The sequence below is a fragment of the Alexandromys fortis genome, unplaced genomic scaffold (genome assembly GCF_014885135.2).
Source record: "Alexandromys fortis isolate MF-2015 unplaced genomic scaffold, M_Fortis_MF-2015_v1.1 scaffold_32, whole genome shotgun sequence".
In the NCBI taxonomy this organism is placed as follows: Eukaryota; Metazoa; Chordata; class Mammalia; order Rodentia; family Cricetidae; genus Alexandromys; species Alexandromys fortis.
Window position 1 is genome coordinate 415209 of NW_026067938.1, and position 22944 is coordinate 438152.

The window sequence follows — 22944 nt, forward strand, 5'->3', positions numbered from 1 at the left end:
CTCTCTCTCTCTCTCTCTCTCTCTCTCTCTCTCTCTCTCTCTCTCTCTTTCTCTCTCTCTCCCTCTCTTTCTTTTGTTGATTTTTCGAGACAGGTTTTCTCTCTGTAGCTTTGGAGCCTGTCCTGTCACTGGCTCTGCAGACCAGGCTGGCCTTGAACTCACAGAGATCCATTTGCCTCTGCCTCCCAAGTGCTGGGATTAAAGGTGTGTGCTACCTGCCCCCCAGCGATACTTGCAAATATTTTTTAAAAAAACTTACATCCCAAAATTAACCAGACCTAAAGCTTATACATGCAGTGAACTTCTCTACAGTTAGAATAACTATTCAGAGCAGAGGCTGTGGAGCTCCATGTAGGAGCCAGCCATGATAAGCTAAATATGAACAGATCACCCTAAGAAAGTCCTTTACTTCTAACCATTATCACCTGCCAGAGTAGGACCCGGCCATTGATAAGTTTAATGGAGGCCTGAGTCTCAGTAGTTTAACATAATAAATATTTTAATAAAATATAATATATAATCCTTTTTCTGATGTCTACACTTAAATGCCTTGAGCTTTTCATTTTGAAATTAGAAGGTTCCTTTATTCATCCATTAATTCATAGGTTTCATAGGCCCAAATGGAATTCCAGTATACTTACTGCTTAACAAGTGAAATGTTGCTTTCTCATAACCACGCGTTTCTAACTATATTTATAGGATATACTAACCAACTTATTACTTCCCTTTATTCATTAAACACAAGTAGAAGGCTGGCTTAGAGGGAAAACCTTTGAATTGCCCACATTTATTCATAACTTCAGTTCTGTTATGGTTTAATGAAAGCGTGCATATGTTTTTAAAACATTGTTCCAGGTTTACTTTTGTTAAAGCAGGCTTTTTTTTCCCCCCATCAGGTTTAACTTGTCATCCAAGTCGTCCCTTCACTATGGCTTCCTGCTCCCGTGATTCTACAGTGAGACTCTGGTCATTAATACCTTTAATCACCCCTTTACAAATAAATATTCTGGCAGACAGATCTTGGGAAGAAATTATCGGGAACACTGGTATTGAATATGTGCATGCACTTGATTTTATCTTTAAGTAATGTTCTCTAAGAAAAATGTCCTCACTGAATGGTGTTTTGTCCTCAGACAATGCTATAAAACAAGGCACCCCTCCTCTACTGTGTGGGAAAGTGTCAAGAGACGTTAAACAAGAAGCAGAAAAACTAACGTGTAACCCTCACGTGAAAAAACTAAGATTGTTTTCAGAATGTTTATCAGTAAGTATTATAGAAATTATAAGTGAACATTGTCTCTTTAGGCAGAATAAGTCACCACAATGAGAATAGGTCTTATCTTTAAGCTGTAGCCTGTTTGCATGAACCATCGCAGCTCAGTATTTTAGTATGATCTGTACAATATTAGAGGGTGGAGCTAAAACCACAAGAAAAAAATAAGAATGTGTACTTAGTTTTCTGTTAATTTATTGACTGTATGATGTAATGCCTCTGGAGGGCTAGACTGCTGTGAAGATTTTTCTTGTGTGCGGATTTCTCTTTGATTATCTCATAATTCCTTCCAGCCTCCAGGTGGCAGTGACAATTTGTGGAATCTGGTGGCCGTGATTAAAGGACAAGATGACAGCCTGCTTCCTCAGAACTACTGCAAAGGGATGATGCACTCAAAACACCTGGTTAAATTTAAAACAGTAAGTGATCACACAAAGCATGCTATACTCCCACCGAAGTTTCCCTTTTCTACCATTGAAACAAGAAAGTGGTTGGTAGACTGAAATAAACACTGAGAAGGCAAAATTAGTAAGAGCAGTGAAAATACGAATGATTTGAGAATAAGGTAGACACAGTTTGTAGAGATTAAATTCCATGAGTCCTCAAGTTGAGTTAGGGCTCCATGAAAAGTCTTATCTTTACTCTGTTACCTCAGGGGGTCACAGCTTAGCTGGTGGACTCTTGTCACTATTAGCTACCACCTGCTGAGATAATATATACCATTGACAACAAAATCTGCCCTGGAAGCTAAAACAACAACAACAACAAAGCAAAAGTTTATACATTTTTTAATGAAAAGCAGTGATTCAGATAGCACGAAAATCACACTAGGAATCAGATTTGATGGTTCCCTTCATAAAGAGAGAATTCTTAAGTCACAAACAAAATATCTGATAACTGTTTTAGAAAAACAGGTCTACAATATAGGAGCCTAAGTGAGCCAGTAATTTTCACTCCCATTGGAAAGCATTTCTGTGTGTCTAAACAGTTGTGTCTCACCACGTTCAGCCTCTGGGATTCTAGATAACCCACACTGGGAGGGAATAAGGAAAGAGGGACGCACCGCTTCCAGAGTGCTTACTCTGTGAACTGCTCAAAACAGTGTAAAGATGATCATATTTTACAGATAAAAATATCACTTTAAAATATTTAATTTCCAATATTACATGCTCTTAAAATATCTGTTCTCATACTCATTCATCTATTTATAATCTTCTCTTTAGTCTGAAGCCCAAGAACTCACAACAATCAAGGTATCTAAATTCGGTGGCGGTATTGGCGCACCTACTAAGGAGAAAAAGCTGAAGGAAGCTGCTGAAATACACCTGAGATTAGGGCAGATTCAGAGATACTGTGAACTCATGGTGGAGCTTGGAGAGGTAATGTGTGATTAAAGGAAGAGTACTGTGTCTAACACGATACCCCACATACTAGGAACACAACTAATTCCTTGTAGAAGTTCACTTTGCCCTATATAATTAACAAGCAGGTGTCAGGTTGTATCAAAGGGAGTTAGCAAAGTGAGGTCTCCAGGCTAGCAACATCAGTCCCACACCAGACCTACAAGAGTATGAAAGTTGGTATGCACTTCCAGCGTCTGTGCTTGGTTTTTGTAAGCCCTCGTGGCTATTGTCATCTGTGCTGAAGTGTGAGAGTTACTCCAGGACCGTTTTGATGTGTCTATATTGGCTGATTTGCTTGGAGTAGCATCTCCTCCACTTGGCACAGCTAGATCCCACCCTGGCTGAAAGAGGAATGCCTCAATGGGTGCGTTTAAACCGCGACAGGGACTGTGACAATTTCTAATGGAGACTTAAGCAACAAAGCACATTTTTCAGAAAAGCTTAGAGTGAATGTGTACAAATAGAATTTAGAGTACAGGCTTCCTTGGACAGGTGGGCACTGGATGAAATGGAGCATGAAGATAGAAGAGGCAAAGGATTCCACTCTCGGGCCTGGGTACTGATTACATTGTCATGAAGGTTCATTAGTCTTTTACCTTTTTTTCCAAACGTATTTGAGATCAGGAGAAATTGCCACTCTACTGCAACAAAACAAATGGAAAGGTTGCATAGATACAGTACTTTATGACTTTAAGAACCTTGTAACATTTTTGTTACAAAGTATGTTGTGAAGAACACATACATAGGGCCTGTAGGAGGCTCAGCAGTTTGGAGTGCTTTGGAGTCCACTGCTTCCAGAGGATGAGAATTTGGCTCCCAGCACTCTCACAAGCACCCATACCTCCAGCTCCAAGGAATCTGACATCTTCTCCTGGCCTTTGTAGACACCCACACTCATGTGGCCTGCACTCACATAGATACACACATACGTATATCCCTAAATGAAAATAAAAATCAACCTAAAACAAAGGAATGCATAAATAACATAAGTAAAATTAAAGTGTAGCAAAATGCAATTTAACCCATCCTTTTATAACTTTTGACATAAGTATAGATAAAGAATGAATTGCAGAATGACTTAAAATAATAAAATATCCTGATTAATAGGCATTTAAATGTATTTAAAAGTAATAAAATCATTTGTTTTTCATATTGTGACTGCTTGATTAAATATTACAATGTCAACAGAGCCCTTAAAGCCAGGGTGTCAAGTGAATAGATAAGTTTTGGGTGAACGGTGCATTCTTCATTGATGTTTGTTTGTATTTGAGTATATGAAGTTTTTAAATTCCTTTTTTTGGCTTTTTATTTGTCTGTTTATTTGTTTTTTGAGGCAGGGTTTCTCTGTGTAGCTTTGGAGTCTTTCCTGGAACTCCCTCTGTAGACAAGGCTGGCCTCAAACTCATAGAGATCCATCTGCCTCTGCCTCCCTCGTGCTGGGATTCAAGGCATGTGCCACCACCACCTGACAAGATTTTAAACTCTTACTTACATCCCTTTCTCAGTTGGAAATCTATTTCTGAAGCTGTGTAGTAGTACTACTGTGCACATCCAAATGGCTTCAATTACTCCTAGAATTGTACCTGAATTCTTCAGAATCGGAGTGGACTTATAGGTACTTGTCACCATGACTCTATGAACAGTTCCTATTTCAGGAGACCTATTGCTATGAAATTAGGAAAGCCTTTCCCTTTTTCACTTACAAGACTTATGTTTTTATTGAAGCAGCTTAGTGAATTGAAAGCTCATCTACATTTCAACTTTTATTCTTCCGTTCCCCTACAATGAAGACGTTTTTTAGTAAAAACATATTTAAGGAAACTGTTTATTAACATGATTTAAGTATGCAGTTTTTAAAAGATTAGCATATCATGCATATGCACACAAAAAATGTATACAGATATATTCAATATATTATTTAAATTTTTAAGTTAATTACCAGTCTTTTAGCCTTAATTGCACTATAGACCCCAGTACTTTGGAAAGCCTTAATTAAAGTGAAGTTTTCATTTATGCAGTGATATTTTAAAATGTTTTCTTTTCCATTTCTTATTAAACCTCAAACCCATATGTTGAAGTGACAATAATAATCAGTTTTGAATTAAGAATGACCTTTAAATGTTGCCCATATGACAGATTTAGTTTTAAAGACAGCTATGATAGTAAATAGCTTTTACACAATAAATTATACAATAGAAATGATGCATTTATTCAACAAAAGAAACTAATAATTCTTTTGAAATTTGTAGTAGGATTTTCCCTGAAACAGAATTTCATGTATTTTATTTTACAATATGTTGCTGTTTACCTGTCTTGGACTATATTAAAGAGCTTATTATTATATTCCTGATATTATGATAACTCTAAAAGGTGTTTATGACTAACATGAATCTGTAAAATGTCTGCTTAGAATTATATAAGTCATCTAAATGTGTACATTTCTGTTCTTGCTCAACTTTGTAGTGGGACAAAGCCTTGTCCATTGCACCTGGAGTATCTGTGAAATACTGGAGGAAGTTAATGCAGAGGTAAAGTGACAGTCTGTGTCCAAAGGGAGATCTTAGTGTTATGTATTGACATAGAAAGAACATAGAAATATGACAGTAGTTCTTAACCTATGTTATACTAAATAATAAAAGAATTTTGTATCTACCACTATAATAATTAGATAATCGTTTACAAATCATTTTGGTATTATTATGTTTATCCTGAGATCTTAAGACTATAATAGGCCGATCCAGGGGCCTAGGGCTGTAAATCACCACATAATCTGTGTGTATTCATTGCATGGCTGCACAAGTCTCCGTACACGTGCACCAAGTCCCCTTTAAAAGCAGGCGTTGCCCGTTCCTTGCTCTTGTCTTTCCTTTCCGAGGCAGGCCTCCACAGACCTCTCCTTTCTCCCTTCTCACCTCCCATCAATAAACTGCCACGTGGGTTTCTCGGACATTGTAGTTCATTCCCCCCGCTCTAAACTACAACACAAAGTGCCAACAAAAATCTAGGCATACTTAAAATATGTAGCACATGAGATTGTTAGTTTTCTCAGAGCATGTTAAGTTGAAGATTTCCTTGTTATTTTCATAGCAATATAAAATAGATAATATTACTTCTTTAGAAAGTTGGACCACACTAGGATATTAATTTCCTTTGTAAGAGTTGAAAGGTCAAAAGCTTTGGGCAGAAAAGAGAAAGCAAGATTAGAATAAGCTAAATAGGACAGGAGGAGCAGATTGGAATGCGGGAAAAAAAATGAAAATATATCTTAAAAAGCCAATACCTGATTTTTTTCCTTCTGTTTCTTAAATGTGCCTCAGTTGATAGAGTGCTTGCCTAGAACACAAAGATTCCTGGGATCGATCCCTAGCACCTTATAAATTAAACATGTGGCACATGCCTATAATCCAAGGACTCTGGACATAGAAGTCGTAAGAATATAATTCAGGTTTATCCTCAGATATATACTGTGTTCAAAACTAGACCCTTTCTCTAGTTAGATGGATAGAAAGGAAGGGTGGAAGGGAGGAGGGAAGAAAGGAAGGAAGGAAGGAAGGAAGGAAGGAAGGAAGGAAGGAAGGAAGGAAGGAAGGAAGGGAGGGAGAAGATAGACTAAAAGTATTCCAAGGGAAAATCAATCCAGTATTTCGTAGAGCTTTTATTCATATTCCTTACTATGTTTAAAATATGAAACCTAGAAATTTTAGACATTTTTAAAAAAATAACAGTCTAATTGAGAAACCATAAAACTAAGATTTCAATTGAATTTAGAGTACTAAAGATAGTCTTTATCTCTTTAGGAGAGCTGACCAATTAATTCAGGAAGATAAGGACGATGTCATTCCATACTGCATAGCCATTGGTGATGTGAAAAAACTCGTCAATTTTTTTGTGTCCAGAGGTCAGCTTAAAGAAGCTCTGCTTGTTGCACAGGTATAATCACATAAGCATGCCAGGTAAATACATTGTGGCTGGATACGGGGAGTAGAGAAAGCCGTGTTGATCAGGTTGCCTTTATGTGATGGACAAGCACAGATGGCTTGCTGTAGTCAGGGCACTTGCCCAGCCTTTTGCCCAAACATTTCAGTCATGCTATCCTGGCGTGGTCACATTGGACTTATTCTAGACTTTATAGGCAAACAGTCAGGTCTTCACCTGCAGCTGTCTCTGCTCTGATTGTCTCACTTAAAGGTTAAACAACCGTTTCTTCAATCAGTTAGTTGACATTTGATGTTGGTACTCACAATGTAGTTAATATTTTCTCCTTTCTAAATTCTAAGGTTGTTTACAGAGCATGCTATAAACAGCAAGCACAGTTTATGCATAATTTGCCCAAAATAATAGCTTGGGTCCAGAAGGTAGGCTCAAGTTCCAGAAGGTAGTGCTTTCCGCACAAAGCCCTTCAACCTGAGTTTGACTTCTGAAGCTCACTGACAGAGCCAATGTGATTGTTCTTGTCATCTGTACCCAAGTACTCTTACTGTAAAATGGGCAGCCGAGAAAAGATAACCAGACAGAAGCCAGAGTGTGAGTGCATTGCAGTGGCAAAAACTAGAGAGATTGGGCATCAATGCAAGGTGGAAGGAAAAACCTGACACCTAAAGCGTTATTTTCTGCATGCCCATACACCTTTACACACAGATTCATACAAACACCCTCCCCCCCCACACACACACATAGAAGGGTAAGTACATCATCTTTAAAAAAAAAATAACCTGAAGTTGGATACCAGTAATTATCTAATGATTAATTAAACTCCAATTGAATTCTAGGCTGCCTGTGAAGGAAATATGCAACCCTTACATGTTTCTCCACCTAACGGTACTTCATGTTCTGATGATATTTACAAAGAAGATTTTAATGAGTGAGTGATGTGCCTTTGTTAAAGGTCATTATTTTATGGCTGTTTTCCCTTTAGAAGTTTTGAAATGAGGTCATTCAGCCTCCTTTTGTGAAGTGAGCACTGATCTCTAGTGTCCAAATGCATTCTTTCCATTACCTAGCTCCATGACAACATCCATCTCTATGAAGGAAAAACTGCTAGGCTGGTAGATACAGCCTCTGCACACTCAGCAGTTGCAGGAGGAGAGCAATGGGAACACCTAACTAGTTTAAAGACAGAGAAAGACATGTAGTAGAGGAGGGGTGGCTTTGCTTTAAAAAGCAGAATACCCAATATCCAAGATCTCTCGGTAACCACATTTGTCAGTGTTAGTGCCTAGAATATGATTTATTCCTCTTTTAAAGAAGAAATCCTTGTAAAAAGTTTTGACTTAAAATTTTGTAGACTTTCAACCTTTTCCTTAAATTGATTTGCTTATCTGTCTTTCCTATAATATTTCTAATGATTCCTATTAATTTCTAGGACAATATTGTACTTTTTTTTAAGCTTCCCACCATTTAGCAAACAATTTTGAAATGTTTATATTTGTATGCAGTATTCTGTCTGCATGTTTGCCTGCAGGCCAGAAGAGGGCACCAGGCCTCATTACAGATGGTTGTGAGCCACCATGTGGTTGTTGGGAAGTGCACTCGGAAATGAGCTCTTAACAGCTGGGCCATCTATTCAGTCCCAACTGTGAAATGTTAAACAAGTATTTCTTTTTGTGTCTTAGCTGCTTTTCTTTGATTTCCTTCTTCTAAACTTGGAATGTTAAAGATAGGTGCATGTCACATCGTTGATATTAACTAAAATTTTTTAAAATGTCATTTCAACCTTGATTATTCTAAAGTCAGCCTATAGCTGTTGCAAATTGTTCTATGCAGAATGGTAGACAACGCAATCATGTCTTGACTTCCCAAGCCTTCCTGTTAGCACTTGTGGGAAACAAGACTGGGAAGAGCTTTATATCACACTTTCTTAAAGTCTGATTTCTGACTTAAATCAGGGTTAAGTCTAAAACAAGAATGTGAACTGAACTATTTGTTCTCTTAATTGCCTTAAAAGGACATTAATTCACATTTGTGATAGAATTACTAAGTTAATACCGATTACTTTTTTTCTTTCTAGGATCCTACACAAAGTCATCAATGAGCTGGCAGAATGGTATTTTCAGGATGGCCGGGCAGTGTTGGCTGCGTGCTGCCATCTTGCTGTAGATGATATTGAGGTACAATAGTTCAAAGTGATACATAAAGCTCAGAGGTTCTCAACCTGTGGGTCAGTGACCCCTTTGATGGGGCTAACTGGCCTTTTTAAGGGGTTCACCTAAGACTATCAGAAAACACAGACTTTTACATTACAATTCATAACAATAGCAAAATTACAATTATGAAGTAACAACGATATAATTTTATGGTTGGTAGTCACCGTAATGTGAGGAACCATATTAAAGGGTCACAGCATTAGGTAAGTTGAAAACCACTGATATGGCTGAATGGCTCTCAGGTATGTTATGGTGCTGAAAGAGGGGAAACCAGATGGCATCTAGTGTGGCATGCTTCCAAGTCTCATGATGAAATAGCACGTGTACATGCTATGCACTATGTGCTTTGTTTTATGTATTTTGCTTACCAGATAAATATTTGCAATAACCTAAGCAATAATTTAGTATTATTGCATAATCTAAAAGAACCTTTTAAGAGTTCATGTTCTCTTCTGATGAAGACAGATGACATGTTCAAGATACTGGACAATATTATAGGAGCAAAAGAGATTAGAATCATGGCTCATTGACACAAAACTTAACTAGAATTTATGAAGCCTTGGGTTCCATCACTAGCATTGCAAAAAAAGTAAATCGTAACATTTTAAATTCTAAGTTGGAAAATAAGCTGTATTTCTCACAGTCAGCTTTATTTTTCCCATTGAAAATATGAGTTATTATCACATAGGTACTTTATGGAAATATTATATTCAATATATCGAAGAAAATTAGTATCTAGGCTAATATTAATTTATTTGCTTATGAGCTTGGATAAAAATAACCATTCCACCAAGCATCTATGCAACTGAAAGAACTGTTTTCTTACAAACAAGCTTGCTATGGCATACCTGATACGTGGGAATGAACTAGAGCTGGCAGTCTCAGTGGGCACTGTCCTAGGAGAATCTGCAGCCCCAGCAACCCACTATGCCCTGCAGTTACTGGCCAGAAAATGCATGATGACTCCAATGTGGTAAGAAACTTCTAATTGAAAGAATAATTTTGCAGTTATGGCATGCATTTTAGAAAATTATAAACAGATTTTAAGAAGATAATGTGAAGAATATGTTATGTGTGTCGTTATATTTTTATATCTATAATATCTATCTAATATATATATATATATGAGATATAACAGGGGAATTAAATCTATCATGACCCTTTCAGAGGTAGCCCGGTTATAATTTTGTAATACTTCAAGTGATATAATATCATGAGAAAACAAGTGTATGTTTTTTCAACATTGTTAGGGCCCCAATTCCCACTATTAAAAATTTTCACATCTACTCTATTCTTTTTTTAATTGTTTTAAGTGGTTTTTATCTCTTGTAGTTACTCTCTTACTCTGTTTAATGTAGACATGATAATAGCTCTGCATATTCAGTACTGTTTGTGGTTTCTTTTTTTTATTATTTATTTATTAAAGATTTCTGTTTCTTCCCCACCGCCGCCTCCCCTTTCCTTCCCCCTCCCCCAATCAAACTAATTAAAAAACAGAGAGAGAACACGCAAATAAATAAAATCAGAAATGAAAAGGGGGACATAACCACAGACACAGAGGAAATTCAGAGAATCATTAGATCTTACTATAAAAGCCTGTATGCCACAAAACTGGAAAATGCAAAAGAAATGGACATTTTTTTAGATAAGTACCATATACCAAAACTAAACAATGACCAGGTGAATGATCTAAATAGACCTGTTAGTCGCGAAGAACTAGAAACTGTTATCAAAAATCTCCCTTCCAAAAAGAGCCCAGGACCAGATGGGTTCAATGCAGAATTCTACCAGAACTTCCAAGAAGAGCTAATACCTATACTCCTTAACGTATTTCACAATATAGAAACAGAAAAGTCATTGCCAAATTCCTTTTATGAAGCTACAGTTACCCTGATACCAAAACCACACAAAGACCCAACCAAGAAAGAGAATTACAGGCCTATCTCACTCATGAATATCGACGCAAAAATTCTCAATAAAATACTGGCAAACCGAATTCAACAACACATCTACTCTATTCTTGTCCTATCTTTGTGATTTACCTTAAGGCTGAAAAACAAGGTTGATTTGTCTGAAATAAGAGAGCAGTCCTTGTCCAAACTCTGTGTTTTCAAGAGGTAGATCTTTCCGGGGGTTACATTCTCGTTCAGTTTGCATCACCCTCTTCTTAGGACAGACAATCAGTCACTACATAGGCCCTTTTATAAAATATAAGATGCTGTCATTCAATGGGTAAATCCTGACTAAAGATGACTATAGAGATTGTTTGTTTGAGGTTGGAAAGATGGCCTAGCCGTTAAAAGTACTTGCTTTTCTTACAGAGCACCCAAGTTCAGTTCCCAGTACCCATGTCAAACAGCTTACAAGCACCCCTAACTCCAGTTTAAGTGCCTCCTTTTGGTCCCTGCGGGCACCTGTACACATTGGTGTGCAACTTATATTCAAACACAAATACTCACCAAAAACTAAAATAAGTATAACTCTTCAGAATTTTACTTTATCTTTCTCCAAAAATACCTATGGGAAGTTTCTAAACAAGCTTTTAAATGAGGACTTTCACTTCTTCCTAGTCCACACTTCATGTGAACAAACTGGTAAGATTTGGTGATGACCATAAGTATCAAAGCTTCTGCTGCTAATGATGATGATGAGGATGAGGAGGAGGAGGAGGAGGAGGAGGAGGAGGAGGAGAATGAGAATGAGAATGAGAATGAAAATGAGAATGAGAATGGGATGATTATGATGAGATGATTCAGGCCCAGTAACACTTTGAACTTCTTACTGGGTACCAAGCAATAGTTTAAATAGTTTACATGCCATGAACTACACTGCTCTGTGAAGCAGACACTGATTTGCCAGAGGACTCAATGAATCATGATCGAAAGTAAGAGCTAGATAAAAGCTTGTGCCCTTAACTACAAGAATATATCACTGTCTCATTGAAAAGAAGCTTTCTACATTTTTCTGTTCCTTTTTTCTTGACCTTGGATAATAAGATAAGGAGATCATCATTACTCAGAGTTTACACAAGTCTTATAGTGATTTAAGAGCACTCTCCACTATCAAAATATAGTAGCACTCCATGATAGACCCAAATGTCTCCCATACCACTGTGCACTGAGAGTTCCAAATAACCCCATCCCTGTCAAAAGCCTGCAACAATCCACCATGTAGTCTACTATGATTGGCCTGAGACCAATCAAAAAGTTTGAAATCTAACACAAATCATTTATTTACAAATATGACTGACATTTAAGTCACATTAATGACATCTAATCTGAATTAAGTGTTTTTAAAAGATGATATATACAGGTAACATTAGATTGAATGAACAGTTGTATTCATAAGTTCAGGCTTATATATATGTAACAACAAAGAAGAAGAAGGCATAGATTTGAGTGAGGGAAAGGGTACATGAAAGGTTTGGATGGAGGCAATCCATCCAATCGTACAAATGATGTAATTCTGATTTCAAAAAGTAAAAATATGTTATATATTTGAAAAAAGAAAAACATAAAGATAAAATGGTTGCTAATTGCTATATTTGTAATTGTTTTATTCGGTGTTAGGAACTCTTCTACTGAGCTGATATTTGTCATACTTTCTTCTAACAAAGATCAAACTTCCATTCCCTGGTGAATCCCCCCCCCCACCAGGTGTTCTTCCTTTTCATAATCTGAGACTAGAAACCAGAATAAGATTCAAATTCTGGAAACTATCATGCTTAGTATAATAATTTTCATAAATAATGCATGCATAGCTATTTGAATTCTACAGATTAAAGATCATTAAAATTTAATTATTTGGTTTAAGGTAGCTAGTTATAATTTCATAAATCAAATCAGTTTGTGTATTTTACATTTGCCAATGCAGTTTTGTTTGCCTCCTGGTAGTTATGTTTTCTGATATTCATATTCAATATCTTCTCTCCAGCTTCCCATCAGTTGCATACAGGTACTGTTTTAGTTTTGTTCATATTAGCATGTTATTTTAAAAATTCACACAATTTTAAGTATTTAAGACTAGCTTCATATTATTTGGTTTTATAATATTCCAATTTGTATATGAAAGATATATATATATAGTATATATAAAACCTAGTCATAGAACAATGAGAATACTTTTATAGCTAAATACATGATTTTGCAATTAAAAGTTATATAGAAAAGCACTTGTGTTTGTGTGCGTGTGTGTGTGTATGCCATTCTTAAAAGTTAAATATTCTCTTGAGCCACTGGAAATTTGGTGTTTCATTAATTATAATATATGAAACAAAAAATTCCTTGCTTACTGCTTTGAGACTAACTTCTCAAAGGAAATATCATGATGTTAAGTCCATATCATTTTGTCCTTGTAAAAAATTTATTACACTATTAGAAATCTTTTAAAATACCTTAAAACTATATTTCTTTCTTTAATTTCCTTATAACCTTTAAAAAGCATGCAAAACAACAGAAGTCAAAGAGTTAAGATTTCTATTTTCCTGGCATCAGAGCACAGGCTAATAGAACTTCCATTGTTGACAGGAAAGATAAAGAGGGGAAATGAGTTAGCTTTCTCTTTAGTTAATGATTTTCTCGAAAATCCTATTACAACGCTGTAGTCTGGTAGAGAATTCTTCTCTAATAATAAAATGGAGTGCTATAGATTGAGAGTTTAGTTCATTCAAATTTGGCATTTTGAAAACTTTTGATAATGCACTCATCCTTCATAATGTTTTCTGTAATCTATATTTGAGACAGTTTGCTATAAATAATGAAATAAACATTACGTAGATAGATAAGCAAGACTGGTATATTGTATGAGTCTCCTTTTGTTGAAACACTTGTGGATCTATTTTTGGATCATTTCCTCAATGGAGCTTTCTCCTTTGTTACACAAACAGGAACTTGGCAGCTGATCTTCTCCTGATGACTCCTGATAACGAAGTACAGTTAGTAAAACTGTGTGCCTTCTACCCAGGATGCAATGAAGAGATAAATGATCTTCACAAGAAGGTAGCTGCTGGGCTGGAGAGATGGCTCAGTGGTTAAGAGCACTAGCTGCTCTTCCAGAGGACCTGAGTTCAATTCCCAGCAACCACATGGTGGCTCACAACCATCTGTAATGAGATCTGGCGCCCTACTCTGGCATACATGGAGGCAGAGTGTTGTATACATAGTAAATAAATAAATCTTAAAAAAAAGAAGGTAGCTGCTGATATATTAATGAATCTAGTCTGGAATGAAATGCTATGAATTTAGTAATTTTTGGCACAAATAGAAATTTGTGCCAAAAATTAAACAATGAAATGGTCACTTTGGGATACCTATTAACTTAATAACCAAAAACAATAACCAAAAGAAAGAACATTTATTGACTTCTATTCATGGCTTGGAATAAATATACATATAGTTTGGGTGGATATATACATATATATATATATATATATATTATACATATATATAATACAAAGAAAGAAAACTCACAGAAGAATCTGCCCAAATTAATTAAAGATGGATTGAGAATCTCAACTCCATAAAGTCTAACTAATCCATAGTCCTTTCTACTGTACCACTTTGTATCTGAAGGTGTATTTACAAGTTAAGACCATATTTTAACATCTTTGTGTGTGTGTTCACACATACACATCAGGGGGTCACAGGACAATGTCAGATACTTCTTAACAAGGCTTATTGTGATTTTTTTGAGAGGAGGAGGAGAAGGAGATACCTAAACTATTTAGTCTACTTAGCTTTTAAGCAACAAGACATGTGAAACTATAGTAACTGCATTAATATATCTATTATGTTGCTTAGGAGTAAGCTTTAGCATTCTTAAAGTTTGTTTAAAATATAATCACATCATTTCCCCTCTCCTAACCATCCCATGTATGTCTCCTTCCCAAATGCACAGCTTCCTCTCCTTTAAACACTGTCACTCCATATACATACAGAGAAACGAACTCATAAACACAACCTGCGTAGTCTGTTCAACGTGGCCCACATGTATATACATTTCAAAGTAGCCCAGTATTAAATAACCAGTCTTTGCCTGGTCACTGGGGAGGACTAATTCTCCCTCTCTTAGCAGTTATTTATTTATCTAGGGGTAGGGCCCTGGGAAAATTTCCCCACCTATATTGGCATGCCAGTTGTTGTTGGAATTGTTTGGCTCTTGTTTAGGTAGCAATATTGTTGAGATTGAATGGATTTCATTTTCATTTTGTATAATATATTTTACATACATTTAAAATGATATGTGGTAATTAACTCTATTCATAAATGAAAGTGAAACATGCTGATTGAGAGACCATAATATCCATTTCCACAGAAAGGTCTGTTTTTAATATTAAGGGACATTATTTTTCCTTTGGTAATGATGAAATTTGGGGGACCCAAACTTTCCACTCTGTGTGTATTTTAAACTGTACAGTTTTAGACATTAAGTATATGTAGTGTCTTAGAAATAGGGTTGTTTGGCCTCAAAGATTAAATTCAATTCTAGTGCAAAGGAATATGTGATCGTGTGATGTTATATGTGTTACATTTAATGTAGCTTTGACAATGTCTGTATTATATGTTTACTCTAAAATGGATGACTTCAGATGGAGCTTATATTGCTCACTTTTGTGAACTGCATTGGTAAATATTAATTACAGCATTCTGATTTGTTGTAAGAGGCCGCTTGCTCATCCCGGCTGCCCAGAACCAAAATAACAACACTGAAACTGTATTAATTAAATCACTGCTTGGCCCATTAGATCTTACTTCTTATTGGCTAAATCTTACATCTTAATTTAACCCATTTCTAGTAATCTATGTATTGCCACATGGCTCTGGCTTACCAGCAAGATTCTGGCCAGTGTCTGTCTCTAGCAGGGCTACATGGCTTCTCTTTGACTTTGCCTCCTTTCTCTCAGCATTCAATTCAGTTTTCTCTGCCTATCTCTGTTCTACCCTATCAGGCCAAGCCAATTTTTTATTAACCAATGGCATTCACAGCATACAGAAGGGAATCCCACATCACTGATAAGAAAAATTTAGTTCTACATCTTTATTAGGCATTTGTGGTGAAAAGCCATTAATTTGTTCATTAATTTGTTCTTCTGCATTCTTTTGTCTTAAAATTATCTCCATAAATAATTTCATTTATAAACAATTTAATTTTACATATATTTTGGGCAACTTTAAAAATGAAACAAAAAGAGCTTATTGTGGCAATAATGAATGTTTCTGCTATAGCTTTTAACCCTACAAATCTTAGTAACATTGTCTTTCAATAAATTATTTCCTAGTGCAATCTACCTCCAGTAGAAGAATGTATTCTGTTAGCTGAAAAGGCCCATGCAGATGGCAATGTATTTGAAACCATAAAGTATTATTTACTAAGCCAGGAACCTGAAAAGGCTCTCCCTATTGGTATTGACTTTGTCAAAGGTAAGTTTCTAATTGGTGGTGGATTTTAGGTCTATTTTTTTAATTGGTATTTTCACTAATTGATAATCATCTTGATAATCAAGCACTAGTCACCACACATTTCACAAGGAGAGAGATTACTGATATAAAATACGGTGTCTCTCCTGATTTTATGGTATGGGACGACCTAGAGATGGTGAAAAGAATAATATTTTCTCTACAAACTACAGAATTAGGATTTATAGTGATATATTATTTGTATTTTAATAAATAAAGCTTGCCTGAAGATCACAGAGTAAAGCAGTCCCACTGGTCAGCCTTAGAGACCAGGCAGTAGTAATGCACACATTTAATCGCAGTAGCTACACTAGTTTGTCATAGAAACCAGACAGTGCATACCTTTAATCCCAGCCCTAGAGAGGAATATAAGATAGGAGGAGACAGATAAGGAACACAGTCTCATTCTGAGGTTCCTGGAGGTGGAACCGCCATTTTGACTGATGTAAAGGTAAAAGCCAGTGGCTGACTGTTGTTTTTCTGACCTTCAGGTAGAGCCTCAATATCTGTCGGTTTTTATTATCCATGCTTCAAGGACTGACAAGGGCTGATTATACAATTTTAAAAATTGGATGATTAAGACTTAATACTGTAATTTAAAATGTATTTCATTTGGTTTTACTTTGACAGGATGTATCAGCAGCTCAGACTGGTCTGTGGATACTGTTTTCCCTGTGCTTGACCTATTGAGTTTTATTCGTACTGAAAAATTACTCTTGCATACATGCACTACGTAAGTACTTTCGTTCCAGACATAAAAACAATAAGTATAATATTTTAAATGGCATTGATGTGTTTGGTGTTCAAATCAAGAAATAGAATCAGCTTAAGTAGCTGAGGTTTTAGGACAAATGATGTTTTTGTTATTACCTTTGTTGTTATGACAACAATAACAAGACAGGACAATATCGTGAACTTGAAATGAATACTTACTATTAACAATAGCTAGTATGTGTATACTTTATATATGTGAACATGTGTGTAGTTTCATTTATACAGACTTGTTCAAGAAGGCTAATTGAAAACATTTTCATGGTTGTCAGCATGAAATTCTTAAGAAGTTAAAGGTCATATTTATCCAATATCTATTGTATGTAAACCAGCATACTAAGCCTAAAAGAGAGAGACACAGTGCTAGAAAACAGAAAATGACATCCTCAAATTCAAGGACCACCTAGGAATTTCTTTCATATATAACTAAAGTCCTCAGAGATTTGAGGATAATTTGTTAGAGAGACTTTCAATGAAAGTCTGGGAAACTGTCAAGTTAACCCCATAACCCCATGGTAAATGAAACTGATTTTGCTGGTTCTTTCATAGGGTGGACATAATGGGCCATTAAGTTCCTAAATCTGATAAAAGGAATTACTTAGAGATAAATGACATGAAGAGAGAGAGGCAGGAGAGGCCTCACCGTGCAAATCAACTAGAACAATAGGGCACTTGCTTTGTTTGAGGACTCTAGTTCAGGTACCAGCATGAAAACACAAAATTGTTAAATATATAAAATAAGCAGATAAGAACTAAATGCTATTTAAAGATACTTGCTTTAAATTATAATTTATTTCATAGCATTTATTTTGGAATAAGAAGTCTGGATTAATTTTTATCTAATGAATAAATCATTTTCTCCAATTTTGCAAAATTTCGTAAGTGTGTTTTTTTATAATTTCTGTTTTTTTTTTTAATTTAATTTCTTTTTTATGAATGCTCTGTCTGCATGTGCACCTGCCTGCCAGGAGAGGGCATTAGATCCCATTATAGATGGCTGCGAGCCACCATGTGGTAGCTGGGAATTGAGCTGAACCTCTGGAAGAGCAGCAACTAAACCATTTCATCAGTCCCCAATTGTATTTTATAAGTATCATTTGTCAGAATATAAACAGATGTGTTTGAATGATGTAAGAGATTAGTGCCTTATGCTTCAAATTGTAAAAGTTAAAAATAAATTTATTCTCTTTCAGTGCTCGAAATGAATTACTCATATTATGTGGTTACATTGGTGCCTTACTGGCTATCAGGAGACAGTATCAAAGCATTGTTCCAGCTCTTTATGAATATACAAGGTAAAAATAAAACTATTTTGTAGAGAAATCCTTTGTACTAAGGTACATAGCCTCTAAGTAGGTCACAGGAACTGAATGCATTATTGTGTTCTCTTGCATTCACTTGTTCTCTTGTTATGTGCTCTCGGATGTGTTGATGTCTGCCTATCAGGGCGCTTCAGAGAGGTGTCCCAGAACTCACAAAATGGCCCAGCAATTCCATCAAAGACCTGTATCTTTCCTACTTTTTCTACTCTGAAACTCTTAGCCTCTTTCCTTCTGAGTTTCCCAAGGTTTCAAGAGCCATGCTAGCCCCTATACATCGTGTCTGCAATCTAGAGAGAACACAGAGGCAGTAGAAGTGGATTTAAAAGAGTGTCTGCAGGCCAGACTTCTTAATTTTTTTCTAAAAAGTCTCCCATCCATATTCATGCCTGCATTTCACTTCCATCACTGCAAAACACCACTGTTAAACTATAGGAAGCCATATATATTAGTTCCCAATCTCAAGTAAAGGACATTTTTAAGAAGCAATTAAGCAAGTATTTTACATTCATTATAGATTGGATTTTATAACCCTGTCAGTCAACCATCTACATTCTCTAATAGCTTGCTAAACTTCAGTCATTGTCCATTAGACTTAAAACTTCCTTCATTCAAAGATAAAATCCAAGGCTGAAACAGGAGTTCTTCATTTCTAATCCATCCCACTGCTTAACAAGACACATCTCCTTGTATGAGTGTGATTCGAGGAGTGAGCAAATTCACAGAGTATTTCCAGAAATTAATTTACAACTCCGTCAACTTGCTAAATGGTATAGTATGTAACCTTTTGGTTTTTGATGCTTAGAATCTAGGGGAACATGTTTTTCTGAGTACCTTCGACAGAAGGTAGGAGATTGTGAGGGAAATAGAAAATTTTCTTATTCCTAATAACTCTGTTGAAGAAGCAGCCGCTACTACCTAGTACAAGCTAAGTGATAAGGCAGACTAAGATAATCAGGATGCTCAAAGAGAATTTGTTCAGGTACAGGCAACAAACCAAATGTCAAAACCCACTTTCAACTTTAAAATATAGGATCAGTAGGGGGTTTCATTGACATTAAAATCATGCTGAATTTATCCACCTATGTGTGACTTCACTGATGACAAGGGAGAGAAAAAAAATCTCTTAAATTAGTATAATTTAATCTATAGTAATATATAGATAATATATAAGATAATAATAGTAATAATCAAAAGATGGAAGAAGGGAGTGGCGGCTCATATCTGCAATCTCATCATAGGGAGCTGAGGTCAACGGATTCCCACTGGTTCAAAGCCAGCCTGGGCTACATGGAGAGTGCCACATAAGCCTGCATACAGAATGAGGCTGCCTCAGAAATTGGGAATCGAACAAAGCATAAAAAGCAAAAGTTATTATATGTAAGGCAAGAGAAATGTCATAGAATATGTCTAGGTAATGGAAAACATGATGATTAAGAAAGAGAACTTTAAGAAGTCTCAGTTACGGATAATTTTTTTATGATGCTTATTATGTCCTGAAGCCCGGGTTTATTTTCATGGTATACTAAATCTCCAATTCCCTATCGTCTTGTCGGTTTTATTTCCACTTCTTTTCTTCCCTGCTTCCCTGCCCCCTAAACACTCATATTTTCACATTTCTCTCTCTGTGCTATTATTTGTTCTACAGAAGGTTCATTTGCAAAGTGTGTGTGCATATGTGCATGTGTGTATCTGTGTGTGCATGTTTGTGTGTACATATGATGGGGGTGGAGTGTTCATGCCTACTCTAAGGCATACATCAGGAGGCAGAGGAAAACCCTGTGGAGCAGATTCTCTCTTTCCATCTTTACATGGATCCTGTGACTCAAACTCAGGTTGCCAGGCTTGCACAGTTAGCACCGAAACCTTGTTTCTGAGCTTTACCTGATGTGTGAGTCTAGGGGTTTACACCACACTCCAGCCTTAAACTCAGCATGTTCTCCAGTAAAACAAGCTTCTCAAATTGAGTCCTTTTCCTTTTCTAATAGTGCATTTATATTCCTGTTATCCAGAACTAAGTCAACGTTCTGATTAACTGTTGTATCTCCCTTCAACATTGCTTGTCTTGTCTCACCAAGCTCCATAGACTATTCATAATTAGCTGCAATCACTCCTCCAGCCATGTTTCTTAAGCATTTTAGACTTACCAGGGACTTAAGTGATAAACATATAAGCGAACATATATGTGCCTAGCATACATAATTGTATGTGCATACACACTGTTTAACAATTGATATAGATAAAATTTCAGTTATTAAAGTTCATTTGTTTTGTCTGATGTTTTGCTGTTATGCCAGATTGCCAGATGCCTTCTTTTTTATGTTTCAGTCAGCTATTAAAACGCCGAGTGGTGTCGGTACCTTTAAAAATAGAACATCTCTCTGAGGAATTGAATGCGTGGAGAGCTTGCACACAGTCTGCCAACCAGTGAGTGAATACACTATAGCATTCAAATGCAGAAGGAATTTAGTGTTACAGACAAAAGTGTTGGGATGTGCATGGTTATTTTTAAATCGATTTTAGGAAAATAATTTGTCAATTTTTAAGCATATACTTAATAGTAATTTATTGTGATGTTAATCCCTGCCTTTCTGAAGTTGTTTTTCAATAACTTAATTTATTTGTCTCTGTCTATATAGGATGATGGACTAATTAGAACATAAAGATTCTTTCTCTGTCCAGCCAGGCAGTTTTCAAATCACAACACAGAAACTCATTATTAATTATAAAAGCTCAGTTGATAGGTTGGGCTTAGTTTCTAGCTCTTATAACTTATGTTAGCCCATTTATATTAATCTATGTGCTGCCCCAAGGCTTGTACCTCATCTGCATACTGTTGATCCTGCTTTCCTGCTTCTTCCATGACTTCTGGCATCCTCTGTACCTAAAAATCCTGCCTAGCTCTTGACCATTTAGTTTTTTATCAAGCCAATCAAAGTGACACATCTTCCAAGTAAACAAAAATATATTATTCCACAACATTAAAAATGAAATGTGAACATTTGTTTAAAACGTAGATCATCGGAAGAGTCTCCATATACACCCCCTTCTGATTCACAACGAACCATTTATGAAACTTTATTAAAGAGACTGAAAGAAGAGCCGCTCAAGGGAATTGTTGGACCAGATTATGTGACTGGGTCAAACCTTCCAAGCCATTCAGACATTCACATCTCTTGTCTTACTGGACTAAAAATTCAGGTACAGACTAATATCAGACATCAGCTTTATATTTCTATTATGTGTTTTGCATATTATCCTCAAACAAATGTAAGCTCAGTAAACCTGGCAAATGTATAGATTTCAGTATTAAAATATCGACCTTTGTGCTTCTGTGATAATACAGGTTGTCTCTTTTCCCTTAAGATAAACCCCAGAGATGTGATCACTGAGCTATTATCACTGAAGCAACTGTGTAATGCACGCATTTAGCAGCAGTTTATTGCCTATATAGAAACAAGGCTTTTTTAAAAATATACTTTATATCTTAAAACAAGTAAGCCAGTGAGATAATCGACAATTACATATGATTTTGTCACAGAAGACTGTATTTTACTTTCTAGGCTCCATTTGTGTTGCATAAGCACAATAAAATAAAACCAATAGATGTATATCACTGATCTTACATTATTTTACTGAACTTTAACAAAATTAAAGTTCACCGTGACTCATCACGGAGGATGACTGATTTCAGAAGAGCATTCTTTAACATATAGACAAATTAATGATGAACAATACTTAGAGCTCTGAGTGGAACCCAAGGAGATTGTTATAAGAGACGTCTTCATTATCATAGAGTAGAAGTCCCTGAGCAGTAAACAAAGCCAAATTCTGCAAAGTGGATTATCACAATCTGTCACAGAGTGTTCCAGTTGCCAGGGTTATACACATTAATGGGCATGTCCTTATAGTCCCGCTGAAATAGTAAAATCATGTTCATCGTCATGACATGGCAGGCCAATGAGTGATCCAGATACTCGCAGTAAGTGGAATAGCCACCCATTAATACAATCCCTGCCTATAGCTTAGTTCTTCAATTGTAAGCCAGACTCTTGAGAACACACCAATAATCTCCAAAAGCATGGGACACACGACTTTGTACACTGGCATCATTCACTTGTGTTTAGAGATTTAAAAAAAAAAAAAACAGCGAACCCAGTAACTTACCATAAATCTGATTTTTTTCCTTTACACAGGACCATACCCACAATAGGATATACAAATTATCCCAATGCATATATAACTAATATTGAATAAGTAATACCTTTCTAGAGGATTTTTAACTTGAAATTAATATGTTTGTGTTTTATGCATCTCAAGTACTTACTAATGTGAAGTTAACTAATGATTAACTTGTCCAACTCTAAAAATAATTTGCAAGCCATAAAACAGGTATTTACTATTATAAACAGAACCTGATAGATCAAAAAACTAAAATTGTACTATCTTATGATTTATTTATTTATTTATTACACTATTCTTTTCCTCCTCGGAGCAGAGTGAGACAGATTGAAATACTTTTCAGAACTACTCAGGATGTACTAATAACTGATGTGATTAAACTACAAATAGTCTCTCAAG

At 35.9% G+C, this 22944-nt stretch overlaps 1 protein-coding gene across 9 annotated transcripts in view; it reads left to right on the forward strand.

Moving 5' to 3' along the window:
- The window catches only part of Wdr17 (WD repeat domain 17), a 62944-nt gene that overhangs the window by 39007 nt on the left and 993 nt on the right, over positions 1-22944 (forward strand). For 4 of the 9 annotated variants that reach the window (XM_050147295.1, XM_050147297.1, XM_050147300.1 and 1 more), the window contains 16 exons: positions 897-1046; positions 1134-1264; positions 1567-1692; positions 2497-2652; positions 5140-5204; positions 6474-6606; positions 7446-7537; positions 8684-8783; positions 9653-9792; positions 12753-12773; positions 13705-13816; positions 16096-16237; positions 16904-17006; positions 18238-18339; positions 20692-20790; positions 21381-21564. In XM_050147295.1, coding sequence (XP_050003252.1) covers positions 897-1046; positions 1134-1264; positions 1567-1692; positions 2497-2652; positions 5140-5204; positions 6474-6606; positions 7446-7537; positions 8684-8783; positions 9653-9792; positions 12753-12773; positions 13705-13816; positions 16096-16237; positions 16904-17006; positions 18238-18339; positions 20692-20790; positions 21381-21564 — 1856 coding nt within the window. Of the gene's footprint in view, positions 1-896; positions 1047-1133; positions 1265-1566; positions 1693-2496; positions 2653-5139; positions 5205-6473; positions 6607-7445; positions 7538-8683; positions 8784-9652; positions 9793-12752; positions 12774-13680; positions 13817-16095; positions 16238-16903; positions 17007-18237; positions 18340-20691; positions 20791-21380; positions 21565-22944 lie in introns of all 9 variants that reach the window. The other 5 variants (XM_050147296.1, XM_050147299.1, XM_050147301.1 and 2 more) reach the window with 3 other exon arrangements.